The sequence below is a fragment of the Poromitra crassiceps genome, assembly GCF_964638095.1.
Source record: "Poromitra crassiceps genome assembly, chromosome: 28".
Classification (NCBI taxonomy): domain Eukaryota; kingdom Metazoa; phylum Chordata; class Actinopteri; order Beryciformes; family Melamphaidae; genus Poromitra; species Poromitra crassiceps.
In genome coordinates this window covers 14389498-14414497 of record NC_139651.1, presented here as the reverse complement: position 1 = coordinate 14414497, position 25000 = coordinate 14389498, and the positions used below count along the sequence as shown (strand labels likewise).

Sequence of the window (25000 nt, the reverse complement as noted above, 5' to 3'; positions counted from 1 at the left end):
CTTCTTTTTTGTGCGACATGAAATTTCAGTTGAAAGTTGGATGAAGACACCCTCTACTGGCTGAGAGAAGGACACTAAGCGCTTTGGATAAAAGCGCTTTAAAATATATATTATTATATTTAAACCGTGAATGCAGTCCATTTACCATTTAGCATTACCACAACATTACAAGCAGTACGTAAATTATTAATGAATGCAGTTATGACGGGCCATTGGCGATGCTCATTAGCTGTTTTAATTGTAAGAGGCAAAGGTTTGGTTTGGATTCAGACGTTCGCTCAGGCTGTTTTCACACTTGCTGATATTGTTATGATCATCACCATCAGGCCATTAGTCAAATGGACTAATGTGATAATGGGTGAAATACAAATACACATTCAGTCACGCTAAAGAAATTAAAGGACAATTCTGTTTTTTTACAACCTGTACCTTATTTTCAGCTTTAATTATTACATTACATCACATAGAGAGGCAAAGTCACCGCCTACTTCCTGCTTCAGCACTGTACCAGAGATTTTTAACCGCCATTTATTTCCCCATAGACATTTCGTAAAATGCGTATAAAAAATACTTTTACTTCGTCAAACCAAACGGCTCAGCTATATTTAGAATCGGGAGAGACCATAGAACATTTCACTCAGACCGAAACGTCAAAAAAATATTTTCTTTAAATCTGCAAAAAAAAAATAACGTTTTGGTCCAAGTGAAATGTTAGATGATTAGATGTTGGATGATTTTGCATCACTTCACAAGTAAATTGACCAACGGGACATTTGCTTTAGTGAGCATCCTGTATTCACCTTATTCACCACGCCCACTTTTTCTCTCTTCCGCGTTAGACGCAATTGTATTTGTTCTTCCGGTTCACCACTAGTTGGCGGCCAATTTCAAAACAAAACGTCACTATGAATGAAGTTTGGCAACATTCAGAAGCTACACTGCGGCCAACTTCAGTGACATGCTCATAGCGTTACTGCTGCGAGGAGCCGATGGCTGCACCCGGTCGGCATTTAACGTTAGTTACAAAAGCACGTCGACAGTGTTTTCTCACTGCCAGTCAGCCTACAGTAGGGTTTGACAGATACTAGCTAGTCCGACCGGTCAGCACAGCCAGCTTGCTGCTCGTTAAATATTTCCAAATAGGCGTTATTCTGATAAACAGGTCACATGTTTGGAATGTTAAAGGGGGACTAACCCCCTAGATATGTATTAGAACAGTGATTTGAAAATACCTATGGAAAAAACCAAGAAATGACATATGCTCTTGTCTATACTGGACTCTTTGGCTGTGTTGAAGTCCAGATTTTTTTTCGGAAATCGACGCCATTACAGTTTGCCTATTGCCTCAAAAATAATTTATTTGAGAGGGGCCATATCTGTATAAATATCAACAACTAGCCAACGCTGGTGGCCTGTTTGGAAAGAGCTTTGCTCAAAATGGTTGAAAGTTATATCAATTTGGTAATTCAGTGGCGAACTAGAAATGTAATTATTTTTCTGCATGTAACTCTATGGCAGTGTGTTAAACTACGTTACGAGAGCAAAGTGGCATGGGCTCGTTACAGCAGCACACCGCACAATACGACAAACCCCCCGTTCTGGGGTAACACAATGCGAGATTTCTCTACGTCATTCCCTCGTCCAAGTTGCCATATACGGTAGTCCCTTTTTCATTTTAGTTTGGGGGCTTTTCGTGATTCTTGTTAAAAGTTGTGCAAAAGTTTTTTCCTCTCAGCGCAGTGCAGGCTGCCTGCGCCTCCTCCCTCCTGCCAGACCCCGGCTGGCGAAACAGCCTGCTGCATGCATGGGGCGCTTGTAACCTCACGGAGCAACAAACAAACAGACAGAAATAGCTGGTGTGCGATTTAGAGAATACAGTCTGAGATTGGGTACAGGATTGAGGGAATCCCGCATCTGTTTGCGAAGGTGCGACTGGACAGGACGCTTTTCACAGACAGGCACAGTAGTCGGAGCGAGGCGAGTGTCTCTCAGGGCTACTCAGGGCACAGCTGCAGATCTTTCCTCCTCCTCCTCCGCGCATTCAGTCTGTCCAAAATCATTACCGATATAATCTCAGTAGGAGGGATGCAGGGAAATATGATAGTAGCCGATGTGTTTAGAGAAGCTTTGTCACGTTGTCACGTCGTAGTATAGCGTTATATTTTACATGTGCGCTAAACTGCGACCATATTTGTTTGCGGAAATATCAGACTGCTCTCTCTACTCTCAGAGCACAGAGAGCTCTGCTCTGCTGCGCGCGCCCGCGGAGCTTGGAGCTAGTGCATGAGGTTTACAGTACGACTCTCTCCCGCATGCCTGGGCTGGAGACAGCTGCTTCCAACTCGGACTGATAATATATACATCATCATTCGAGCTTATTCAGGTAAGATATTAATAAAGTAGTGACACATTCAGCGGGAAACTAACTATAATTAAGACATGTGCCAACTTTGACAACGTTTGGTTCAGTATTTTAAGAGCAAACTTCAATAAGAATAGGCTTGGAGTTCTGAGGAGCCGAAAGGGTACAGAGGGGGTAGGGGAGTAATTATCTTGAAATCCCATAGTCTTTGGGGACAACCTGACGTCAGGTTGTACCAAATCTCCCATTCATTTGAGAAAAAAAAAAAAAGCAGTGTTCGACCCGTAGAGGGCGCTTATGCCAGTTATGCTGCTGAAAAATGATACAAATGGTAAAATGGCAACAGTTTGGTGTCAAATGTGGAAATTCTGACCAGAATTCTTCACACATCACCCCCAAAGTCATATATATTGGTTAAAAGCTGAAAAAAAGTGTTTTGGAGGTTAGTTCTCCTTTAAGTTCTCATCCAAAAAAATATTAAAACTTTAAAAGTTTTTTTTTGTGTGCTTGAAAACAGCTTTTTGGCAAGTCTAAAAATGATTACGGTAGACTTCCGGGTCTAAAACGGAAAGACGATTACAAAATGACATTATGCGGAAGCGCCCTTATACGGGCAAAGAATAAGGTGAATAGGGAGAGAGAGAGAGAGAGAGAGAGAGATGCAGGGCGCTGGGTGTATGTGTAGGAGAGAGAGAGAGAGAGAGAGAGATGCAGGGAGCTGGGTGTATGTGTAGGAGAGAGAGAGAGAGAGAGAGAGAGAGAGATGCAGGGCGCTGGGTGTATGTGTAGGAGAGAGAGAGAGAGAGAGAGAGAGATGCAGGGCGCTGGGTGTATGTGTAGGAGAGAGAGAGAGAGAGAGAGAGATGCAGGGCACTGGGTGTATGTGTAGGAGAGAGAGAGAGAGAGAGAGAGAGATGCAGGGAGCTGGGTGTATGTGTAGGAGAGAGAGAGAGAGAGAGAGAGAGATGCAGGGCGCTGGGTGTATGTGTAGGAGAGAGAGAGAGAGAGAGAGAGATGCAGGGCGCTGGGTGTATGTGTAGGAGAGAGAGAGAGAGAGAGAGAGATGCAGGGAGCTGGGTGTATGTGTAGGAGAGAGAGAGAGAGAGAGAGAGAGATGCAGGGCGCTGGGTGTATGTGTAGGAGAGAGAGAGAGAGAGAGAGAGAGAGATGCAGGGAGCTGGGTGTATGTGTAGGAGAAAGAGAGAGAGAGAGAGAGATGCAGGGAGCTGGGTGTATGTGTAGGAGAGAGAGAGAGAGATGCAGGGAGCTGGGTGTATGTGTAGGAGAGAGAGAGAGAGATGCAGGGAGCTGGGTGTATGTGTAGGAGAGAGAGAGAGAGAGAGAGAGAGAGATGCAGGGCGCTGGGTGTATGTGTAGGAGAGAGAGAGAGAGATGCAGGGCGCTGGGTGTATGTGTAGGAGAGAGAGAGAGAGATGCAGGGCGCTGGGTGTATGTGTAGGAGAGAGAGAGAGAGAGAGAGAGAGATGCAGGGAGCTGGGTGTATGTGTGTGTAGGAGGCACAGCACAGGTGTTGCTGCACCAAGGGAGGTGAGCAAATTCACCATGCTGTGATGAGGCTGAAGCACCAGCAGGAGTTCACCGGTGCTTGAAAAGTGAAGAGAATGATGAAAAGTAAGTACACATAGAAAGATATACATAGATATAGATAGATAAAGATATACATAGATATAGATATAGAAAGATATACATAGATATAGATAGATAAAGAGACAGAATAGAATAAAGACATCTGGGTCACACCTATGGGGATATGAACTCTTTCACCACTCAAATATATCATATTTATTTCTTTAAGCAGAAGCATTATCTGGGCCCTAGTTAAACGATCCATAGACAATCTGTCTGTTGTGAACAGAACTAGTGTCTGTGGAGAGCAAGGCAAATGGAGAAATCCATTCGGGGCGCAACATGAGACACAACTGGAGATGATTTACTCAATGGTTTAGAATCTGGGGGCATCTGAGTTAGTGTAGAGATGAAAGCAATCACCTACCACAGCCGAGACCCGGGTTCAATTCCCGGCAGCAGTACTTCCTGCTTGGTCGGACGTTCCTACAGACACAATTTGGCCGTGTCTGGGGATGGGAGTTTTTTCAGCTGCATTTTGCTGGAAGATACGTGGAAAACCCTTGTTCTACATGTGTGTACATTGCAGAGCAGACGTACAGTATTCAGTGAAGCAATCAGCTGTTATTCATGAATAATAAAGTGAATAATTCCACTACTTCACCCGGCCCATTTTAGCTTTGCAATGGGGGGGGGGGTGCGCTATCAATTTAGATAATGACTTGGACATGCCTGCAACTGTGCCAACACTGGCCCCTAATTGCCCCTAGCATCATATCACAATATGGAAGATATGCCCCCATATGTCAGTAGCCCTTTAAATTAACCTTTCTGTTAACAATGGCTCCAAAATGACACCCAGCGTTTTACAAAGTGATCTACTAAACCAACTGATGATACAAAAGGGAAGTCAATTAGCATACTTTTCTAAAGGAAAGTAGGTAAATGAAGGCAATGTATGATAACACTTGATCCCCATATGACTTTTTCAATGGTGAGAAAATGTAAAGAACATTATTTGAAAAAATTATGAATAAAGAATTTGTAATTCCAGGGCTAATTCATGTACAGTCTACCACAGCACTTTAGCTTCTACTGCTAATCGAATCCATTCCACACTTTTCTCCCCAAGGATTTCAGCCTTAGCCTCTCTGGTCTCAACACTCTGACTCTGCACAATAAGCACAATAACTAGACTTCTAAATTGTTCCTTAAAACCTCTCAAAAACCACCATAAGCATCAAAAACTACCATAAGCACCCCATGCAGCAAGCAAATTCTACACAGGGCCAGTTTTTGAATGCATCCAAATCCAGACAGCCGGTATTCAACGTGGAGCCATTTCTTCCCCATCACTCAATTAAACGGTTGGAGAGGTAGTCGTGTACAATTTAATGAGCGTGCAGCATCGTGGAGCTAAATCATGTACGAGTAAATCCCTTAATCACTTCCATATTGAGAGTGGACAAATGTGTACTTTGCCAAGTTGAAACACAAAACAAAACTCAAACTACGTAGAGCTGATTATCATACGCAGACAAGGCTCCATCCAGCAGCTTCCATCATCAGCACCAAATCATTCTATAGGGTAGAGACATGGGAGATGCAGCCAGCAGCACTATTGCACTGTCTGGCCAATGCCGTGGCACTCAGCCAGCACCACCAATGCTGATTCCAGAACTGCAGAAAGAACTCGCTGATAAATATAGTCAAACGGTGCTCCGAGGAAGTACAAATCTGTACTTAGTAAATTAAATATTGACTGATATGTGACGTGCATTTGGCCCCCGCGTGGGAGCGGAGTCCAGGCAGAGACATCGCTCGCTTCTGTAATTTATTTTGCACTCATTGTCAATAGATGAGAGGTTGTTGATCGCTTTGCGGGGCAGCAGCACAGTGACATTTTACCTGCCGTTCAGCAAGTGACAAATGACACTTCCAATCCCGGGAAACTCACTTTATCCACCTTTTTCAAGCGGGAGTAAATCTTTCGATTGTAAATTATAGGACGTATCGTAACGTCAGTGTGTGGCCAATTTCACACATATTGTGCAAATTCCAGTCTTGTTAGCACACTTTTATTTTATTTTTTTACTGCCGCTGAGATTTAGTGCTGAAAGGCAAAAGAGGAGACATTGAGAAGGTTGAATGATGAATGAACAGTGTTTAAATGTGTGTGTGTGTGTGTGTGTGTGTGTGTGTGTGTGTGTGTGTGTGTGTGTGTGTGTGTGTGTGTGTGAATAAAAACTTAAGCTCACACTTTATCCAGCTATTAATCAATGTCCATGAAACACACCCACCCTGCTTGCTCATATTTTCCACAATGCATATATAATATATATATAATGCTGCTTTAGTGGTTTTCCTCCATTTGATGTGCAAATTCCACCTTAGGGTTGATTCATGGCAGGGCGCTCCGCCCGGGCGTTTTTGATAAGTGTCTCTCGACAGAAATAAAAGAGTCGCACGACGTTTGCAATTTATAATTCGGCGAAAAAGGTTTCAGTCGTCTCCACGGTAACGGTGAGCCGCCCCCTCCCGCCCCTTCCTCCCAGCAACAGCACCTCCCCCCTCTGCTTCACTCCGAGGAGGAACAGTTTGTTAACTGCTGTCATATTTTCAAATCACTGTCAAAACATCTTGTTCGGAAACCTATGACAGAAATAGTGGACTATTTAGTCAGTGTGTCATTTTTTTTTACTGTCCGAATTCTCAACTGTTAATTTGATTCACTATTTAGTCCACGATACATAAAATACCCACAATGCACAGCGATTTCTAGTGAACAGCGAATGTACCCTACATTTTCACCGGTATACCACAATGCAGTGCGGCCGTCTTTACCGAAGGAGAAGAATAAAGTTTTTAAGCAAGATGGTGGGAGCAGGAGAAGTAAGGGCTGCCAGCACTAATTTCATTTAACTTACTGTCTCCAAGTTGCAGCTGAAAAACTTTTGATTGAATAGTGTCCTTTTGGTGATTTAGTGGTACATTACGTACAGTACATACTGTACTACAGTCTTTCCCTCTCATCCTGCATGCCTACGTGAGTGGGTGAATATTTGGTTTCATAAGGAGAAAGCCCGTGCTGGGAATGTTGATGGCTGAAACAGAGAGAGAGGGAGTAAACGTGTGTTTTCGTGTGTGTGTGTGTGTGTGTGTGTGTGTGTGTGTGTGTGTGTGTGTGTGTGTGTGTGTGTATGTCTTTTGTGTATCTGAGTGCACGGGTCAAATGCAATGTAAGTTGAATCGGAGAATTGAGAGTTTCACGGCGGAATGTTCTTGTTAGCGGAAAATATGCTTAGTTCAAATCCCCGGTGGTGCTTTGAGTTTTAGCAAGGCAATCAATTTGAGCCCGGGCAAAGCCCTCGCTCCGAGCAAAGCCCTCGCTCCATGGATTCCCAATGTGAGATGCAGAGAACAGAAATGTTGCAAAATGACAATCTCCCCCCGCAAAGCAAATAATAATGATCTGTTCCCCCCCGAGTTCCAGAACTCAACATTTGAGTCAGTTGGAAAAGGGCTGTTTTTCTCCCCCTTGTGTCCATCCCCACGTTGCAACACTGAGAGCAGGACAGATTATTTGTTAGACTCACAGTGAGTTCTCTCTTTGCTCAGACACAATGAATAATTCAACTCTGTAACTCTATTGGATTTCCCCCCCCCCCTCTCAGTTCACTTTGCTTTATTGGTATGGATGTTAGATGAATGGTATTGCCACACACCACAGTATCTAAATGCAATTGGATACCGATAAGAAAAAGCAGTGACTATCAGTGTTTCAGTGTTCAGTGTGTTTTTTACAAAGAGTCTTATAAGTTCAAGCTGAAAACAAACATGTCCGCTTACTCTCTCCATAACCTTTCTCCAGACATCTACTTCACAGATAATTAGTAAGTAGTACTCCCATTCCAGAGCCTTGTATAAAGAAGAGTCGCAACATGGACCAGTTTTTTACTCTCAAGAGTTCCAGGAAGTAAGGTCCTGGATTAAGCAGCACTGTCGAGTTGCAGCAAAATGGACAGTTTGTGTTGTACTTTGAAATGTTGTTTATTTTTTAGAATCAAATTGTACATTATCAGCTTTATTTTAGCATTCAAAAGTAGCGCCGAGACCCCTTCCTGGCTGTTCATTGGCTAACGAGTGACGTATTTTGTACTCTCTCTCTAAATCGATCTGTCTCTTCCCCTCCTCTCTAGTGTCGGCCAGTGACTGTGACTCGGAGGAGAACGCCGAGTTGACCTATCACACGCTGAGTCCGGACTTCACCATCTCCCCCCACGGCACCATCTTCCCCGCGGGCCCCTTGGACTACGAGAGGACCAACCACCTGTACGAGTTTGTGGTGATGGCCGTGGACAAAGGGGAGGTCCCCCGCACCGGCACGGCCACCGTGCGCATACGAATGGCCAACGTCAACGACGAGGCGCCCGAGTTCTCCCAACACATGTAAGTTGGACTCACGCTCTCATACGCTGCAGGTTCTGTCATGATGATCATTCACTGTCTGATGGATCAAACGCAATGGGAGGAGGTTCAGACCCGCTTTCAGACATGCATCAAATCCAGGTGTAACCGCACCCAAGAGTCAGACACATTGGTCCTCATTCACCAAACGTGTGTATGAACAGCTTTTGTCTCAAAGTGTATTTCTGAACATTTCCACATATTTTGGCATTCATCTTCTTTTTCTTTCCCTTACGTGAATTTGTTCTTTAGTACAATCAAAACCTACTGTATGTGTGTGAGGGCAGATATGCTAAAGGGGTTTCTACTCAGACACCAAAACAATTTTTATACACATTTTACAAAATAAGTATGGGAAAATAAATGGCGGATGAGAATCTCTGGTAGCAGGAAGTAGGCGGTCACTTTGCCTCTCTATTGCAGACCTCATATTAACAACAAAATGCGTTTCAGTCCATTTCTAAGCCAACTGATAATAACCATATTAACACAGCTAGGGCCATATGAACAATAGGCAATCTTATTCAATTGGAAACATGTTTAGCTGATTGGTTAACGTGATTCATTGTGATCTAAAGACCAATGAGCATACAGCCAAACCTGACAATGGCACATTTGTGGTCATTGGAGCGACCTTAAGTACCATAATATATCAAATTACTATATTCTGCAGTCGAACAGACTCTAATAAAAAAGAGATTTACACGTGATAGCAGACCTACACTTCAAAGCAATGTGTCTAAATGCATTTCCTTATTGAAATTGCAAACAATTCCACTCCATAAACATTCATTGAATATATGACGGCAAACTTAAACTTCCAAAATGTGGTTTTCCCGCTGACCACTTGTCTGTGCTGCAGAAAAAGGTGATCAGGGTGCTGCTGGAGACGCTCGGTTGCATTGGACTGAATGGAGCTGAGGTCAACTGGTTTGTCTCGAGGTGATAGAGGTTCTGTCTCGACCGCAATCTTGCAATCTTCATGCAATCTTGGTAGCAGTACTAAGTATTGTTAGAAGAAGCCAAATGTTCTGTGGATGAGAACCTTAGGCTATATGAGAATTTCTGCTAGTATTTCTCAATGCAATCACGGAGGTCATACACCTAACCAAAAGTAATCTGTTTCTGTTTGGTAACTCGTCAATACACATCAGTGAAACGCATCTACATCGCTAGTTTTCAATCTAAATCCATGTCATATGCTCCTGGACTGATTACGGTATCTGCACGTTTGCAGGACCGCAGCCAATTATTTGTGTTGAAGCCGAGCAGCGCTTCCATCTCACCCACAGGCACTTTGAACGCCTGTGGATCAGAGTTATGGAGATTATCACACCTGGCCAGCTTGAGCTCGTGTCGATCAGCAGTAGAGTTTGTTTTGTCGTGAAAAAGGTACAACAGACCTTCCAGCTCGCCGTGAAAAACAAAACACTTTGTTCACATTGTTTGTGACACAATTGTAAAATGTCTCTTGGCGTGTGCAGTACATGTGCAAAGGTCAAATGTCAGAAGTATTAATAAACGAACCATCATAACTTCCTTGCAAAATAAAATGTTACCCCAAAAACAATCTTAATTTATCCCATTTTCACAATATTTAAGCATGGGGTTTTATTGGCTGGATTAGAGACTCACCCTCACGCCATTTTCAAGTCCCGATTAAAAAGAGATACATACCAAGCATACAACCTCCTTACCCTGCTAGCGTTAGCGCCCGGGGACCCACTTAACATTTCCCCATAGAGCAGCTTCCCGCTCTCGCGGCTACGTCTTAAAAGATGATTTACCTGAGGCAGAAACTTGAAGTGAAGACTCTATCCCATGTGCAACATCCTCTTCTAGATAGCCACAGACACTTTTATGTCTTTTATATCAAAAAGTCCTTCATGCAATACCATTCAGGAAGTGTGGGGGGCAGTACGGACAGCAACGCACTGTGTTTACACTACTACTATAGAGATTGAGTTTTGTAATTGGGAACAGCTATTAGAGAGAGAGAGAGAGAGAGAGAGAGAGAGAGAGAGCGAGCAAGCTTGACTGTCAGCCTGCCTGGGTTTGTCTCCGTTGTTGAACTTGACGATGCGATGTGAGGACTGAGGGGCACAACTCCTTTCAGCCCTGACCAATTCCAGTTCCAGGGGCAATGCCTTGCTCAGGGGCACTGACTGATGGTGGGAGGAAAGCGGATTAACCCGGAGGAAACACACAAACACAGGCGGACGGTGCCAACGCCACAGGCGACCGTGCTAACCACTGAGCCACCGTGCCCTGACCCCGCCCCCACCCCCCCGTGCTGCTTCTTTTAATTGGTTAATCTTCTGGCAGACAGCTGGGCTGATTGGTGAGGCAGGGTCAATCAGCCATGCCCACCAGCAACCTCAGGAGGCCCTGTGTGTGTGTGTGTGTGTGCGCGTGCATGCGTGCGTGTGTTTTTAGTAATTAGGTAGCTCCAGTGCATGTGCTTATGTTTTTTATATTGGTGTGGGCTTTAGTGTGTGTGTGTGTGCGTGCATGTGTGTGTGTGCGTGCATGCGTGCGTGTGCGTGTGTGTTTTCAGTAATTAGGTCGCTCCAGTGAACGGGAGGTGTTGGTATGGATGGAGTCATGTAGTTATGAAGTGCGTTCATGCATCCGATATGCATGTGCTAATGTTTTTTATATTGTTATGGGGCTTACTGTGTGTGTGTGTGTGTGTGTGTGTGTGTGTGTGTGTGTGTGTGTGTGTGTGTGTGTGTGTGTGTGTGTGTGCGTGCGTGCGTGTGTGTCCGTGTGTGTGCATGCGTGTGTGTGTGTGCGTGTGCGTTTGTGTGTGTGTGTGTGTGTGTGTGTGTGCTTGCATGTGTGTGCGTGTGCTGGATTGATTTACTGTCAACAACAGCAGAATAATAAGTCAGTTTTTCTCCTGCAGCTCTAAACCCAATGGAGCTGCTGCAGCTGTCACAGAAAACAATACGAGACAAACTACAATCAATCACAGCAGCTTCTCTCTCCACAATAAAACAAACTACAATCAATCACAGCAGCTTCTCTCTCCACAATAAAACAAACTACAATCAATCACAGCAGCTTCTCTCTCCACAATAAAACAAACTACAATCAATCACAGCAGCTTCACTCTCCACAATAAAACAAACTACAATCAATCACAGCAGCTTCTCTCTCCACAATAAAACAAACTACAATCAATCACAGCAGCTTCTCTCTCCACAATAAAACTACAATCAATCACAGCAGCTTCTCTCTCCACAATAAAACTACAATCAATCACAGCAGCTTCACTCTCCACAATAAAACTACAATCAATCACAGCAGCTTCACTCTCCACAATAAAACAAACTACAATCAATCACAGCAGCTTTGCTCTCCACAATAAAACGTTACGTTTCTGCACGCAGACGTAGAATACAGGGCCTTGAAATGCATTTTTCAAAATGGGGGAAATTCCTCCCTTCCATGCTTCACATAGGGGGGGATTCATATACTTTGAGGGGGGGGGATACTACGAGTGTGGTGGTTCACATAGGGGGGGATTCATATACTTTGAGGGGGGGGGGATACTACGAGTGTGGTGGTTCACATAGGGGGGGATTAATATACTTTGAGGGGGGGGGGATACTACAAGTGTGGTGGTTCACATAGGGGGGGATTAATATACTTTGAGGGGGGGGATACTACAAGTGTGGTGGTTCACATAGGGGGGGATTAATATACTTTGAGGGGGGGGATACTACGAGTGTGGTGGTTCACATAGGGGGGGATTAATATACTTTGAGGGGGGGGGGGATACTACAAGTGTGGTGGTTCACATAGGGGGGGATTAATATACTTTGAGGGGGGGGATACTACAAGTGTGGTGGTTCACATAGGGGGGGATTAATATACTTTGAGGGGGGGGGGATACTACAAGTGTGGTGGTTCACATAGGGGGGGATTCATATACTTTGAGGGGGGGGATACTACAAGTGTGGTGGTTCTCAACATGGGGTCGGTGTGTGACCCCAGTGGGGTCTTTGAGGGGCTTCGACGGGGTCCCCAACAAATGGATGGATTGGTAAACGTCACCCTTATTGAATGACACATCCTTTGCTTAGGGGCAGCCTATATTAAACTGAGACCACTGATGCTTTTAAAGCAACTGACAGTAGCAGGCTGCTAGCAGGGCATGGAGACACTGCGGAGCGCGTCGTCATTCAGAAACCACGCCCAAAACGGGGGAAAACACAAACTCCCCCCTCCCCCCAATCCTGGCGTTCTCCTATGTCGCGTGCATGGTCGCGTGTTGCACACAAAGATCATATATAAGGAAGATGAACACTCCAACTTACTTCATTGACAGCAACATCCACATTTTTCTTCTCGCCAATTCTAAATGGCGTCCTTGTTTTCCTTGGGAGTACCCAAAAAATGTAACTGGCGATTTTTTACATTTGTTGTGTGCGCAGCCCCACCACACAACAGCTTTTAGCTATGTTTAATTCAAGGAAAATGACGCTGGTGTATGGGAGTGAACGGAGAGCTTTCCCCCGTGATGGGTGTGGCCTATTTCATGCAGTGTCTCTATGACCACATTACGTCTGTGTTGGCCGCCATTCACTGGCTTCCGGTCTGCTTTAGGATCAACTTTAAGATTTTGTTAGCAGCACTGAGGTGGACAAACCAGATGCTCTTAGGCTCTGTTTACACGGCACAAACACTTTTTGTGTGTTTGTGCCTTCCTTTTACATTGCAACGGCGTTTTGGGGGCCTGAAAACGCAAAAAAAGAAGTGAAAACACATCCCAAATTGGGAATTCTTTGATAATGTCTCGCTTACCATCACCATGTAAAGTGGCAATACGCATGGAAGACATAGGAGCATTTAACTAGCCTATCATATAGCACTCAACTATCATGACATCAGAGTCTGATAATGACTTGCTAAAAAGACTTCATCTGTGAAAAGTTGCCCGCTATTAACGTCCGTGCATATTAATTAATCGCTCACGCATATTAAATAATTCAACGACCCTCAACTCATCACCAGATGCACCAATTTCCTGCAAGAAAACAGGTATTTTTTTAATCGGGTTTTACTCAGTTTCTATTCTGTAATGCAACCAATCTGACTTCTGTGTCACTCTATCATGTACTGTAGAAAATTAATTTAAAGTAGAAATAGACAGAATACAGGAAGCTAGGCGTTTTTACCTTCAGAATAAAAGCAGTCATTTATAACTGGGGTAAATAAAAAACAGAACCGTCGACTCACTATGGGTTAAAATGACTTTTAATTCTCTGTTGTTCTATGTGTTCTGTGTATTTCGGATCACACACACACACACACACGTCACACACACACACACACACACACACACACACACACACACACACACACACACACACATACAAATGTACACACACACACACACACACACACACACAAATGCTGCAACATGCATCAATAACGCTATTAGTTTATTCCATTGCCATTATTGTGAAGGTTTTAACCAGAAGTTGCCATTTTAGTCTGTATAAACGCCAGAACACAATGACAGTTTGCCATTTTATGCAGAGAGTTGAGCTGAGCTGCCACCTCGACTTCATCCTACTCTGTTTATTTCTCTTTCTTGTTTACCGTCTGTTTACTGTATCTATTTTTATATTTGCTCACATCTTAAGCACTTTGGTCAACTGCGGTTTGTTTTAAATGTGCTATATAAATCATTTTTGCCGTTCCTTGCCTTGTCTTGTCAGTCCAGGGCAGGAGTTGGTACCCTTTTTGATATTAAGTGCCGTTTTACAGTTTTCTTGTTAATCAGTGTGGCATTTCCAAAAAAACTCTCTTGCACACTCATTTGCTAGTGTGCCATTGGTTAAGCTACCAAGTGCCAATATGGTGGCACGCGTGCCTCAGGCTGCTGACCCCTGGACTGTCCAGGCCAGGGTGATTGCAGGGCGTTAGTCTTCAAGTCAGTCTCTCACAACACTTTCTTTGAGAAACTTGTGGCGGTGATGAGGTTCGTTATCGATGTGTGAAGCAAGACGAGAAAGAAAGACATCGAGAGAGAAAGATAAATCCCCCCCCACACACACAGAACTATCCCTTGGTGGTTTGTGTGTTTTCACCTCTTGGCTGTGTGGCATCACTTCCTGGTGAGTCAGATCTGCCTCTTGGCTGTGTGGCATCACTTCCTGGTGAGTCAGATCTGCCTCTTGGCTGTGTGGCCCTCGCTTCCTGCTGAGTGACAAAATGGCTGCCCTTCATCTAGGAGCTGTCACTCTCCCATCAGGACCCTACTACCTGCCATCACCTGCCTGTTGCCACAGAAACCACCCTCACCAGGCTTGCTGGGCTGTTTTGTGTGAGTTTTAAGTGTGTGTGTGTGTGTGTGTGTGTGTGTGTCAGAAGGAGGGCCGGGGGGAGTGGGTGAGGGAGGGGTGTGTGGCGTTCTTTTTCTTGAACATAACATGATTGGCTCTCTAATCAGTCACATCACTGGTATTCACCTTATGTAGCCACGCCCATTTGACCCGGTCGTGTGGTCGTGTCACGACTTCCGACTGGAAGCAGGAAGTGACGTTGACTTTGCCTCTCTATACAACACAGAGATGTGGCATCTGGCCTTTGACATGCGCAGTGTGAAAAAGCTGAAGGAAATCCCATGAAGGCATTTTGCATGGAAAGATGGAGCTGAAATCTAGGGGCGGGGCTCTACCAACATGGCACAGCACCAAAACAATGGCGGGTGCAATTGGTCCCATCAGTGCAAGGTGTTTTCTAAAGTAGGACATATGCAAATGAGCAGAGGCACAGGTAATTAACTAGGATTTAACTGCATAAATATAAGGGCCACAAATGCACACACGAGTCAATTTGCTGTAAAAGAGTCATGGCGAGAGTGTGCGTTGTGCCACTGCCAATGTGACTTAAATGCTGCATATTTAAGTCAACATACTCATTTAAACGTAATATGGTGCAATCTAATGAGTGCAGTGTTATGTTGTGTAGATAACTGTGTCTCTTTGATCTTGGAGCCAGTTCCAGGGAAGGAGCGGGGCCAGTCCCGATGGAGTGTGCAAAGTAATTAGACGTGTCTTTTCTAGGTCTTAAATTCTAGGTGTTAATCAACACATGATAAAAAGACTACAGAGTCTTGATGAATCACATCTGCTGCCAATTTCCATAAATCCCTCGATGTCTCCAGAACAAGCCATGCTTTTTGATGCAAATCCCCTGTATGCTGTCTTGGCAGATCAGACCATGACGTTTTGGTGCCAGTAATTCACTTTGAACTGGTGCAAAAATCTTTAGTAGATCCGGCGGCCTGGGTTATATTCACTCCGCTTATGACCCCAATGGAATAATCAGGAGTCAAACGTGCCACATCCAGACACACAAAAGCCCGTCTGTCAACCAATGGGTGTCACTGTGTGATGTCTGTCAACCAATGGGTGTCACTGTGTGATATTTATATCTGGAATAAACATCTTTAACATAGATCATTGTAATGAGTAGTTCAGCTCTACTATATATCTATATAGTATATATATATACATAATATATATTCAGTAGATATATTTTTATATGTTTTGTTTCATAGTAATGATTTATCAGAATCAAAGGTGAATTAATTAAAAGTTGTGGCCATAACATTAACCTTGTTATTAACCATCATATTGTTGAGTTATCAAGGACATTTTTGTGTTGAGAAATATTAAACATATCATAGGTTATCTTATGCCTTTAGCTGGAATTTTGTTTCACCATCGTAATGGCCGCAAAGTAGACTCATTGTAGGCTAGGCTAATGTTGCTATCATGTATCGTATAAAACTGACTTGATTTCTCAGAATCGAAGGTGAACTAATAAAAATTTATTAACCAATCATATTGTTATCAAGGACACATTTTGTGTTTTTGTGTTAAATAAGTAACGATAAAATAAAGTTTTCTAAACTAGAAAACAACATTAACCACCACCCATTGCGCGACGTCTATGGTATCTCGTGCCGTCGATTTCAGATGTTGCGGGAGTTCTCTGGCAGTCTATTAGACGACCCAGCATGTTGAAAAATGGCGCCAGGGGTCCTGATTGATCTTCACTATTTGAGTTGGGAGTGAGAAGAAGGTTTTGGTCATTTGCACACCTAACACCTGGCACCAACCTGATGGTCATATCTATTGTTCTCTATTGGATCAACAGAATGAAAACAAAGTCAAACAAACAGTGCAAAGTCATTACTGCATGGTGGGAGGCTCTATCTGGAGTGGTTTTCAATCGATCACAGCATCGCTCTGGCCAAGTTAGAGATGTGCTGGAGCCCAAAAGTGATTATAATAGGCAGGGCTTAAAATTCACTATGCAAACTGGGGGGGGAATCCCCCCCTTATGTTCTTCAGATAGGGGGGATTTATAAATTTTGGGGGGGATCTATAGACTTTGGTTTTTTTTTTGTTCAGCCGATACTATAACAGACAAATATCTGCTTCTCTGTCTGATAATAAGCGATAATAATTTCACATTTTTCTATTTAAAAAAGGAAGTTCACCTGTTTATGCACACAAGTCTAAATTACTATGGCTTTTGTCATTGTGTTTTATCGCGACTCATTTTGGAGTCACCGACCGACACAAAACCTGGACGTTTCAATTCGGGTAAAACATGAGGGGTTTTTATATGGATAACGCCAGCTCTGGGAGTATGAAGTTCTTTGAATGCGGGGATATTTGGTCACAAGAAGCGGTTTGCTGCTTGCCGCGTGAAGCTAAGTTCAGCAAAACAGTCCATCGTCAAATCTGTCCTACCATTCTGCCGTATACAGCAACGTTGGTTCCGCACCGTTGGCTTAACATAATAGACATCGGCGTGCAAACAATTGCGCGACTTCTGCCACATTATAAATGACAAATCTGCGGGAATTGACAAAAATATGCGCGATTCTCGCAATCCTGCGCTGAATTTAAAGCCCTGATAGGTAACTGTTACTTGACTTCTGCTTTGCATCACTCTCTACCATCCATCCTGATCTCTCTCCTCTCTGTCAGACCATCACCAAGTAAATCACACAACAACCGCCTACAGTACCAACGTCTACTTGACCTACTGTAGGCTACATGAGAAAGAGACAGAGAGAGACAAGATGTCCCTGAGATCCCCTTCTGAAATGTGTCATAGTCAATAGATCATCATCCTCTTGTTGTTGTCCAGGACATGGAGGTTTGCACATTCATCTTCTTTATCACGTCATTGTCTCGCTCAGCATCCCCCATCCTTCACTGTCAACCTCCACTTGATTCTATCTGCTGAACTGTCGTCAGTACAGGCAAATACAGCATGGAGCCATTCTGAGTTTGAGTTTGAGTTGAATCATTCTGACTTGCCATTATGCATTATTAAAACAAACCCTAACATCAAAAATACAATCAACGCTTAACTACAGCCCATTAAAGAGCCTGACGCCACAAGCGATGGTGGAGTTTCTCACTCTATTTGTTCTGGTTTTTGACAAAGACAACTGATTGCCTCTGTGCAGAACACGGCCAGTCCTTTCTCTCTTACTAGGAGGGAGGATGTGGTGGAGTGGGTGGTTAGGCTGCTGCATGTCATGTCCTGAATCAGCTTCACAGTGGCCTGTGTTCTCTTCCTGTCTGTTCTCCTCCTGTCTGCACATCAGGGAGATGTTCTCCTCCTGTCTGCACATCAGGGAGATGCAAAGAGACGTCCTTGAACCTCGTCATTATTTTTGACAGCCCTTCTCTCTGAACCCTGTCCCATGGTGGCTCGTTGTTTAGCCGTACAGCCCACAAGCAGACGCAGTACACACTGCCATATTCTACACATGGTCTGATCAGTGTGTTCTAGATATTAAGCAGTACACTGCCATATTCTACACATGGTCTGATCAGTGTGTTCTAGATATTAAGCAGTACACTGCCATATTCTACACATGGTCTGATCAGTGTGTTCTAGATATTAAGCAGTACACTGCCATATTCTACACATGGTCTGATCAGTGTGTTCTAGATATTAAGCAGCACACTGCCATATTCTACACATGGTCTGATCAGTGTGTTCTAGATATTAAGCAGCACACTGCCATATTCTAGACATGGTCTGATCAGTGTGTTCTAGATATTAAGCAGTACACTGCCATATTCTACACATGGTCTGATCAGTGTGTTCTAGATATTAAGCAGTACACTGCCATATTCTAGACATGGTCTGATCAGTGTGTTCTAGATATCGACCAGGTCTTCGACAGGGAGCCCATTCGTCAGCCCATTCGTCACACAGTGAGAAAATGCAGACGCTTGAAGGCTTTTTTTCACAGCCTCCTCAACATGAACATCTCCACTTGTGTTTTTTTGAGGCAACGTTTTTACTGTAATAGTGCTGGCTTGCTCAGTCTCAAATGAAGCCTTATGGTGGACAGACACGTGTGAGCAAGATTGATGAACTGCAACGAGCAGTATTGGCTCACATGCAGAGCGCGCCGGCCGCTCGTAATCACCGTGATTGTGGCCGAGTCCATTTGAATCCATAATGCTACTTGATCTGAATCTATAATGCAGAGAAGTGGACGTCATTTGGGGGAAACGGTGACAAAAGAGGCCCAGTAGCCCGAGTAAAAGATGCACGCATGCTAGTGCATTGGGGGCGGGCTTCTGTAATTAAGCTGTCAAATCGCAGGCAGATTTACTCAAGGAGGCGTGACTTCTCGCCGCTGGCTTTCAGGTGAGATAAATACCAGCTATTATCTAATGATCTTTCAAAGAGCTTCCTTAAACCCCGAGTGGGAGCCGAGTCCACAGTCCTTAAAGAGAGCACATAAATAAAGAGACACAGCGGAGAGCACATCTCAGCTGACTCCGCGTTATCGATCCGCGCGGGGAAGCGCCGCGCCGCGCGGCCCCCCGGTGGAGAGCGGGTTGAAATGACACAAATATTACATTGACATTGCACAAAGCAAACGACTGGCACATGGCTGATCTTCACCAGGCAGAAATAGTCGTCCACATGTCCTGGTGGTGGTGGCAGCAAGACGGCGTTGACAGAAGATCATCACAGTGTTCGACTCATAATGAGAGGATCTACTCCTCGGTGGTGCAGATAAACGAGCAGACGAATAGGCTTCTGGGTGAGGAGCAGAGTGAGAGATGGATACAGACGTGCGTGGCAAGCTGTCAGGGTTTGTAGACGTGTGTGTGTGTTCGTTGGGCAGCCAGGAGTAATTGATGAGCGACAGAATGAGCAGATCTGCTGGGGGAGGAGGAGTGCCTTTGTGGCTTGTGGGCGTCATTAAATTTGATTTGTATAGATTTCTATATAGGTTTTGAGCCCATAGAGAAACGGTGAAAAGTTGAATGTGCCCACCTTTTATAAAGTTGGAGATGAAAGGAGTTCTCAATTTCTTCACAGTGATGTTGCTGCTGGCGTTGGTGCATATTGGTGAAGGTGTAGGTGGACCTCACTGCAGCTTGTGAGTAACAGAAGTCACCCCAGTGTCAAAACTAAGGGAATTAACCTAAATAAAAAAATAGCAATGTATTGGAGGAAGTGAAGATTTAGCATTTGTCAAAAACAACAAAAGAAAGGAAATTCGAGCGGGCATGCCTATGCAGTCCTATACCTATGTCTACTGTCATAAGCAATCGTATATATTTTCCAGCATTAAGTAGTACACTACGGTGCTATGAAATGCTGTTTATTTTACATTGAGAAAAAGCTATATAAATCAAGTATAGTTCACAAATCTAGGATGGACTTATTACAAAATAATGATGATAAATATTCAAAATGATTGAAACACACATTTATTATAAAATAACCCATCCCTTGTTCAGTCCAATTTTCTAATTTCATGTACCGTGAATTAAATTGCTCTCTGTAGTTATAATTGGTACAGCCACAGCTGAAACTTATGAGAAACAATGAGAAGTTTAGTACAACCTGTCTGACTGTCACTGTGACTCACATAGCACATGAGAGGGTGGTTGGTTAGAAATGATATTAGAATATTGTCCAGATCATATCTGGACCAACGGCTACCGTTTACACTTGAGTAGCCTAAATGACTTTTGACGTCTGAGAGATGGGATTTGTGTGATCACATTACTGAGTGCCCACGTACGCTTCACCTGGAGATGCCTGCCATGACTCGGCTCTACCTGTAGGCTACAGTGTCTGTCTAAATGTGTCTCTCTCGCCATCTCATTGCATAGAGACACTGCGGAGCGCGTCGTCATTCAGAAACCACGCCCAAAACGGGGGAAAACACAAACCCCCCCCAATCCTGGCGTTCTCCTATGTCGCGTGCATGGTCGGGTGTTGCACACAAAGATCAAAGATCATTGTCTGCACAGCCCACCACGCAACAGCTTTTAGCTATGTTTAATTCAAGGAATATGACGCTGGTGTGTGGAAGTGAATGGAGAGCTTTCCCCCGTGATGGGCGTGGCCTATTTCATGCAGTGTCTCTATTGCATGGCTGGATTGCGTCCCAACTAAAGAGTATTCATATCACAACATGAGCCTGACCATGTTCATATCTTGTGAAGATCTAATAGAAATGGGAGCAAAATCAGATTTGTGTGCATTAAAGGATGCTTTGCTTTGTTTGTAGCCACTTTCCCTCAGCCTGCTTCATATACGTTTTCACTTCATAGTTTCCTAGGTTGATACATCAGAATGCCTTTCAGTAATCCCCAGAGAGGTTAGATTAGATTAGATTAGATTAGATTAGATTAGATTAGATTAGATTCTACGGGGGCTTGAACGTGTTGCTTTCATACAAAGGGGGAGTAGTATCATGTGGGGAGTATAATGTAGCTAGCTAGCCAACTAGTATAGAGACACTGCATGAAATAGGCCACGCCCATCACAGGGGAAAGCGCTCCATTCACTCCCATACACCAGCGTCATTTTCCTTGAATTAAACATAGCTAAAAGCTGTTGTGTGGTGGGCTGTGCAGACAACAAATATAAAAAATGGCCAATTAACGAGCAAAACAAGGAAGCCATTGAGAATTGGCGAGAAGAAAAATATGGATCTAGCTGTCAAGGAGGTAAGTTGGAGTGTTCATCTTCCGTATATATGATCTTTGTGTGCAACACGTGACATAGGAGAACGCCAGGATTGTGGGGGGGGTTTGTTTCCCCCCGTTTTGGGCGTGGTTTGTGAATGATGATGCGCCCCCGCAGTGTCTCTATGTGAACATTGAACACTGAAAACGTGACATCTTCTCGGTGCATTGTGTTCTGTTTGAGGCTTCTGCCAGTGGACAAATTGCTCTTCTCCCCTGTATGACTGGTGAGCGTTGTTGTGAGATGTTGAGTGTAGAAAGAAGCCCTGAGGGACTGACAGCAAAACGCGACGTTTGTGATGTTCATCATCATATCATCCACACTTTGACAGATATACTGTACAATGGAATCAAACCAATAAGCCACCACAATACATGTCAATAGCTGTCATTTTTTACAGGCTTTTCAGATGCACTTGACCTTTACTGCGTTGCATTGAAACAACACGTGTATTATTAAAATAGAGACACTGCATGAAATAGGCCACGCCCATCACGGAGGAAAAGCTCCGTTCATTTCCACACACCAGCGTCATTTTCCTTGAATTAAACATAGATAAAAGATGTTGTGTGGTGGGGCTGCGCAGACAACAAATGTAAAAAATCGCCAGTTAAAGATTTTTTGTACTCGAGCAAAACAAGGCCAGTGAGATTTGGCAAGAAGAAAAATGTGGATGTTGCTGTCAATGAAGTAAGTTGGAGTGTTCATCTTCCGTATATACAATCTTTTTGTGCCACACAAGACCATACACGTGACATAGGCGAACGCTAGGATTGGACGGGAGTTCGTGTTTTCCCCTGTTTTGGGTGTGGTTTCTGAATGATGAAAACCATATGCATTCTTTTTTTTTTAGACAATCTATGAACGCAAGAACAAGAACACATTATGTTTGTGTGAATTCATTCCAAAAGCCGTGCATACAAGGCTGCTGAGGAGACTATTGAGGTGCAGAGCCTGCTGCTACACCCATTCATTATTCTGCTGAGGAGACTATTGAGGTGCAGAGCCTGCTGCTACACCCATTCATTATTCTGGGAGATTTTGATCATCGTGATTTCAAGTAATCTCTGCACAGATGATATCAATTTGGTTCCTGTCTGATACAGAACAATAAATCTGTGGGTTTGTGTTGTGAATACATCAAAACTAGCCAACATTTACCAGGCGAGTGAAAGTTACCATCACTCAATTTAAAGCCCCAATATGTCACATTTTTCTCTCTCGGGCGCACTGGCAAGAGTGCGATGGAGGCCCCTTCTACCCATAACCCGCTGGCCAACTGGGTGTTGACCAGCACCTCCTATGTTGTCTTCCTCAATCCTGGATATCATATGCCAGAACCACAACACGCCACTGGTCCTGGAGCGTGTACCACTTATAGCGCCTGCTCGCACACTGCTGCTGATGTCACACATCCCATTGTGATGTCATCGGAGATGGTGACATCCTCATTGTGACGGCACCGGCGATGATGTCATGCTCGACTATGACATCATCGGCAAAGGGCATCGCATCTGTCACGATGTCACAGGCGGGATTGTGAGGTCATCGACACAGTGATGACGATGTCATCACCGAAAGCATCATCCAGAAGTGGCCAGGGGCCTAGCCGGAACCCAGAGGCCCAGAATCTGAACCAGGACACACACACACACACACGCACACACACACACACACACGCACGCACGCACGCACGCACGCACGCACACACACACACACACACACACAGACAGATGTTATTGAATTTGTAAATCAAAGTGAGGTCTACTCTTGGGCTCGGTGAGAATATGAAAGTTTAGGATTGTGGGTAATAATAGCAGCAGTCCTTTGCTTGGTGTTTATGTACAGTGTTTGCTTGTGACACATTTACCCTGCAGATCTCTCAGTATGTTCTGTGTATATACAGTATGTTTCTATATGTACTGTGGCTCAGTATGTTCTGTGTATATACAGTATGTTTCTATATGTACTGTGGCTCAGTATGTTCTGTGTATATACAGTATGTTTCTATATGTACTGTGGCTCAGTATGTTCTGTGTATATACAGTATGTTTCTATATGTACTGTGGCTCAGTATGTTCTGTGTATATACAGTATGTTTCTATATGTACTGTGGCTCAGTATGTTCTGTGTATATACAGTATGTTTCTATATGTACTGTGGCTCAGTATGTTCTGTGTATATACAGTATGTTTCTATATGTACTGTGGCTCAGTATGTTCTGTGTATATACAGTATGTTTCTATATGTACTGTGGCTCAGTATGTTCTGTGTATATACAGTATGTTTCTATATGTACTGTGGCTCAGTATGTTCTGTGTATATACAGTATGTTTCTATATGTACTGTGGCTCAGTATGTTCTGTGTATATACAGTATGTTTCTATATGTACTGTGGCTCAGTATGTTCTGTGTATATACAGTATGTTTCTATATGTACTGTGGCTCAGTATGTTCTGTGTATATACAGTATGTTTCTATATGTACTGTGGCTCAGTATGTTCTGTGTATATACAGTATGTTTCTATATGTACTGTGGCTCAGTATGTTCTGTGTATATACAGTATGTTTCTATATGTACTGTGGCTCAGTATGTTCTGTGTATATACAGTATGTTTCTATATGTACTGTGGCTCAGTATGTTCTGTGTATATACAGTATGTTTCTATATGTACTGTGGCTCAGTATGTTCTGTGTATATACAGTATGTTTCTATATGTACTGTGGCTCAGTATGTTCTGTGTATATACAGTATGTTTCTATATGTACTGTGGCTCAGTATGTTCTGTGTATATACAGTATGTTTCTATATGTACTGTGGCTCAGTATGTTCTGTGTATATACAGTATGTTTCTATATGTACTGTGGCTCAGTATGTTCTGTGTATATACAGTATGTTTCTATATGTACTGTGGCTCAGTATGTTCTGTGTATATACAGTATGTTTCTATATGTACTGTGGCTCAGTATGTTCTGTGTATATACAGTATGTTTCTATATGTACTGTGGCTCAGTATGTTCTGTGTATATACAGTATGTTTCTATATGTACTGTGGCTCAGTATGTTCTGTGTATATACAGTATGTTTCTATATGTACTGTGGCTCAGTATGTTCTGTGTATATACAGTATGTTTCTATATGTACTGTGGCTCAGTATGTTCTGTGTATATACAGTATGTTTCTATATGTACTGTGGCTCAGTATGTTCTGTGTATATACAGTATGTTTCTATATGTACTGTGGCTCAGTATGTTCTGTGTATATACAGTATGTTTCTATATGTACTGTGGCTCAGTATGTTCTGTGTATATACAGTATGTTTCTATATGTACTGTGGCTCAGTATGTTCTGTGTATATACAGTATGTTTCTATATGTACTGTGGCTCAGTATGTTCTGTGTATATACAGTATGTTTCTATATGTACTGTGGCTCAGTATGTTCTGTGTATATACAGTATGTTTCTATATGTACTGTGGCTCAGTATGTTCTGTGTATATACAGTATGTTTCTATATGTACT

At 43.5% G+C, this 25000-nt stretch overlaps 2 protein-coding genes across 2 annotated transcripts in view; both read left to right on the top strand.

The window, feature by feature from the left end:
- The window catches only part of LOC310799721 (E3 ubiquitin-protein ligase TRIM47-like), a 495544-nt gene that overhangs the window by 74519 nt on the left and 396025 nt on the right, over positions 1–25000 (top strand). The gene's annotated exons all lie outside the window — the stretch shown is intronic.
- LOC310799570 (neural-cadherin-like) overlaps positions 1–25000 on the top strand; it is a gene marked incomplete at both ends in the record, with an annotated part of 319707 nt that overhangs the window by 109541 nt on the left and 185166 nt on the right. The window contains one exon of the mRNA XM_083662160.1: positions 8149–8398. Coding sequence (XP_083518286.1) covers positions 8149–8398 — 250 coding nt within the window. The remainder of the gene's footprint in view (positions 1–8148; positions 8399–25000) is intronic.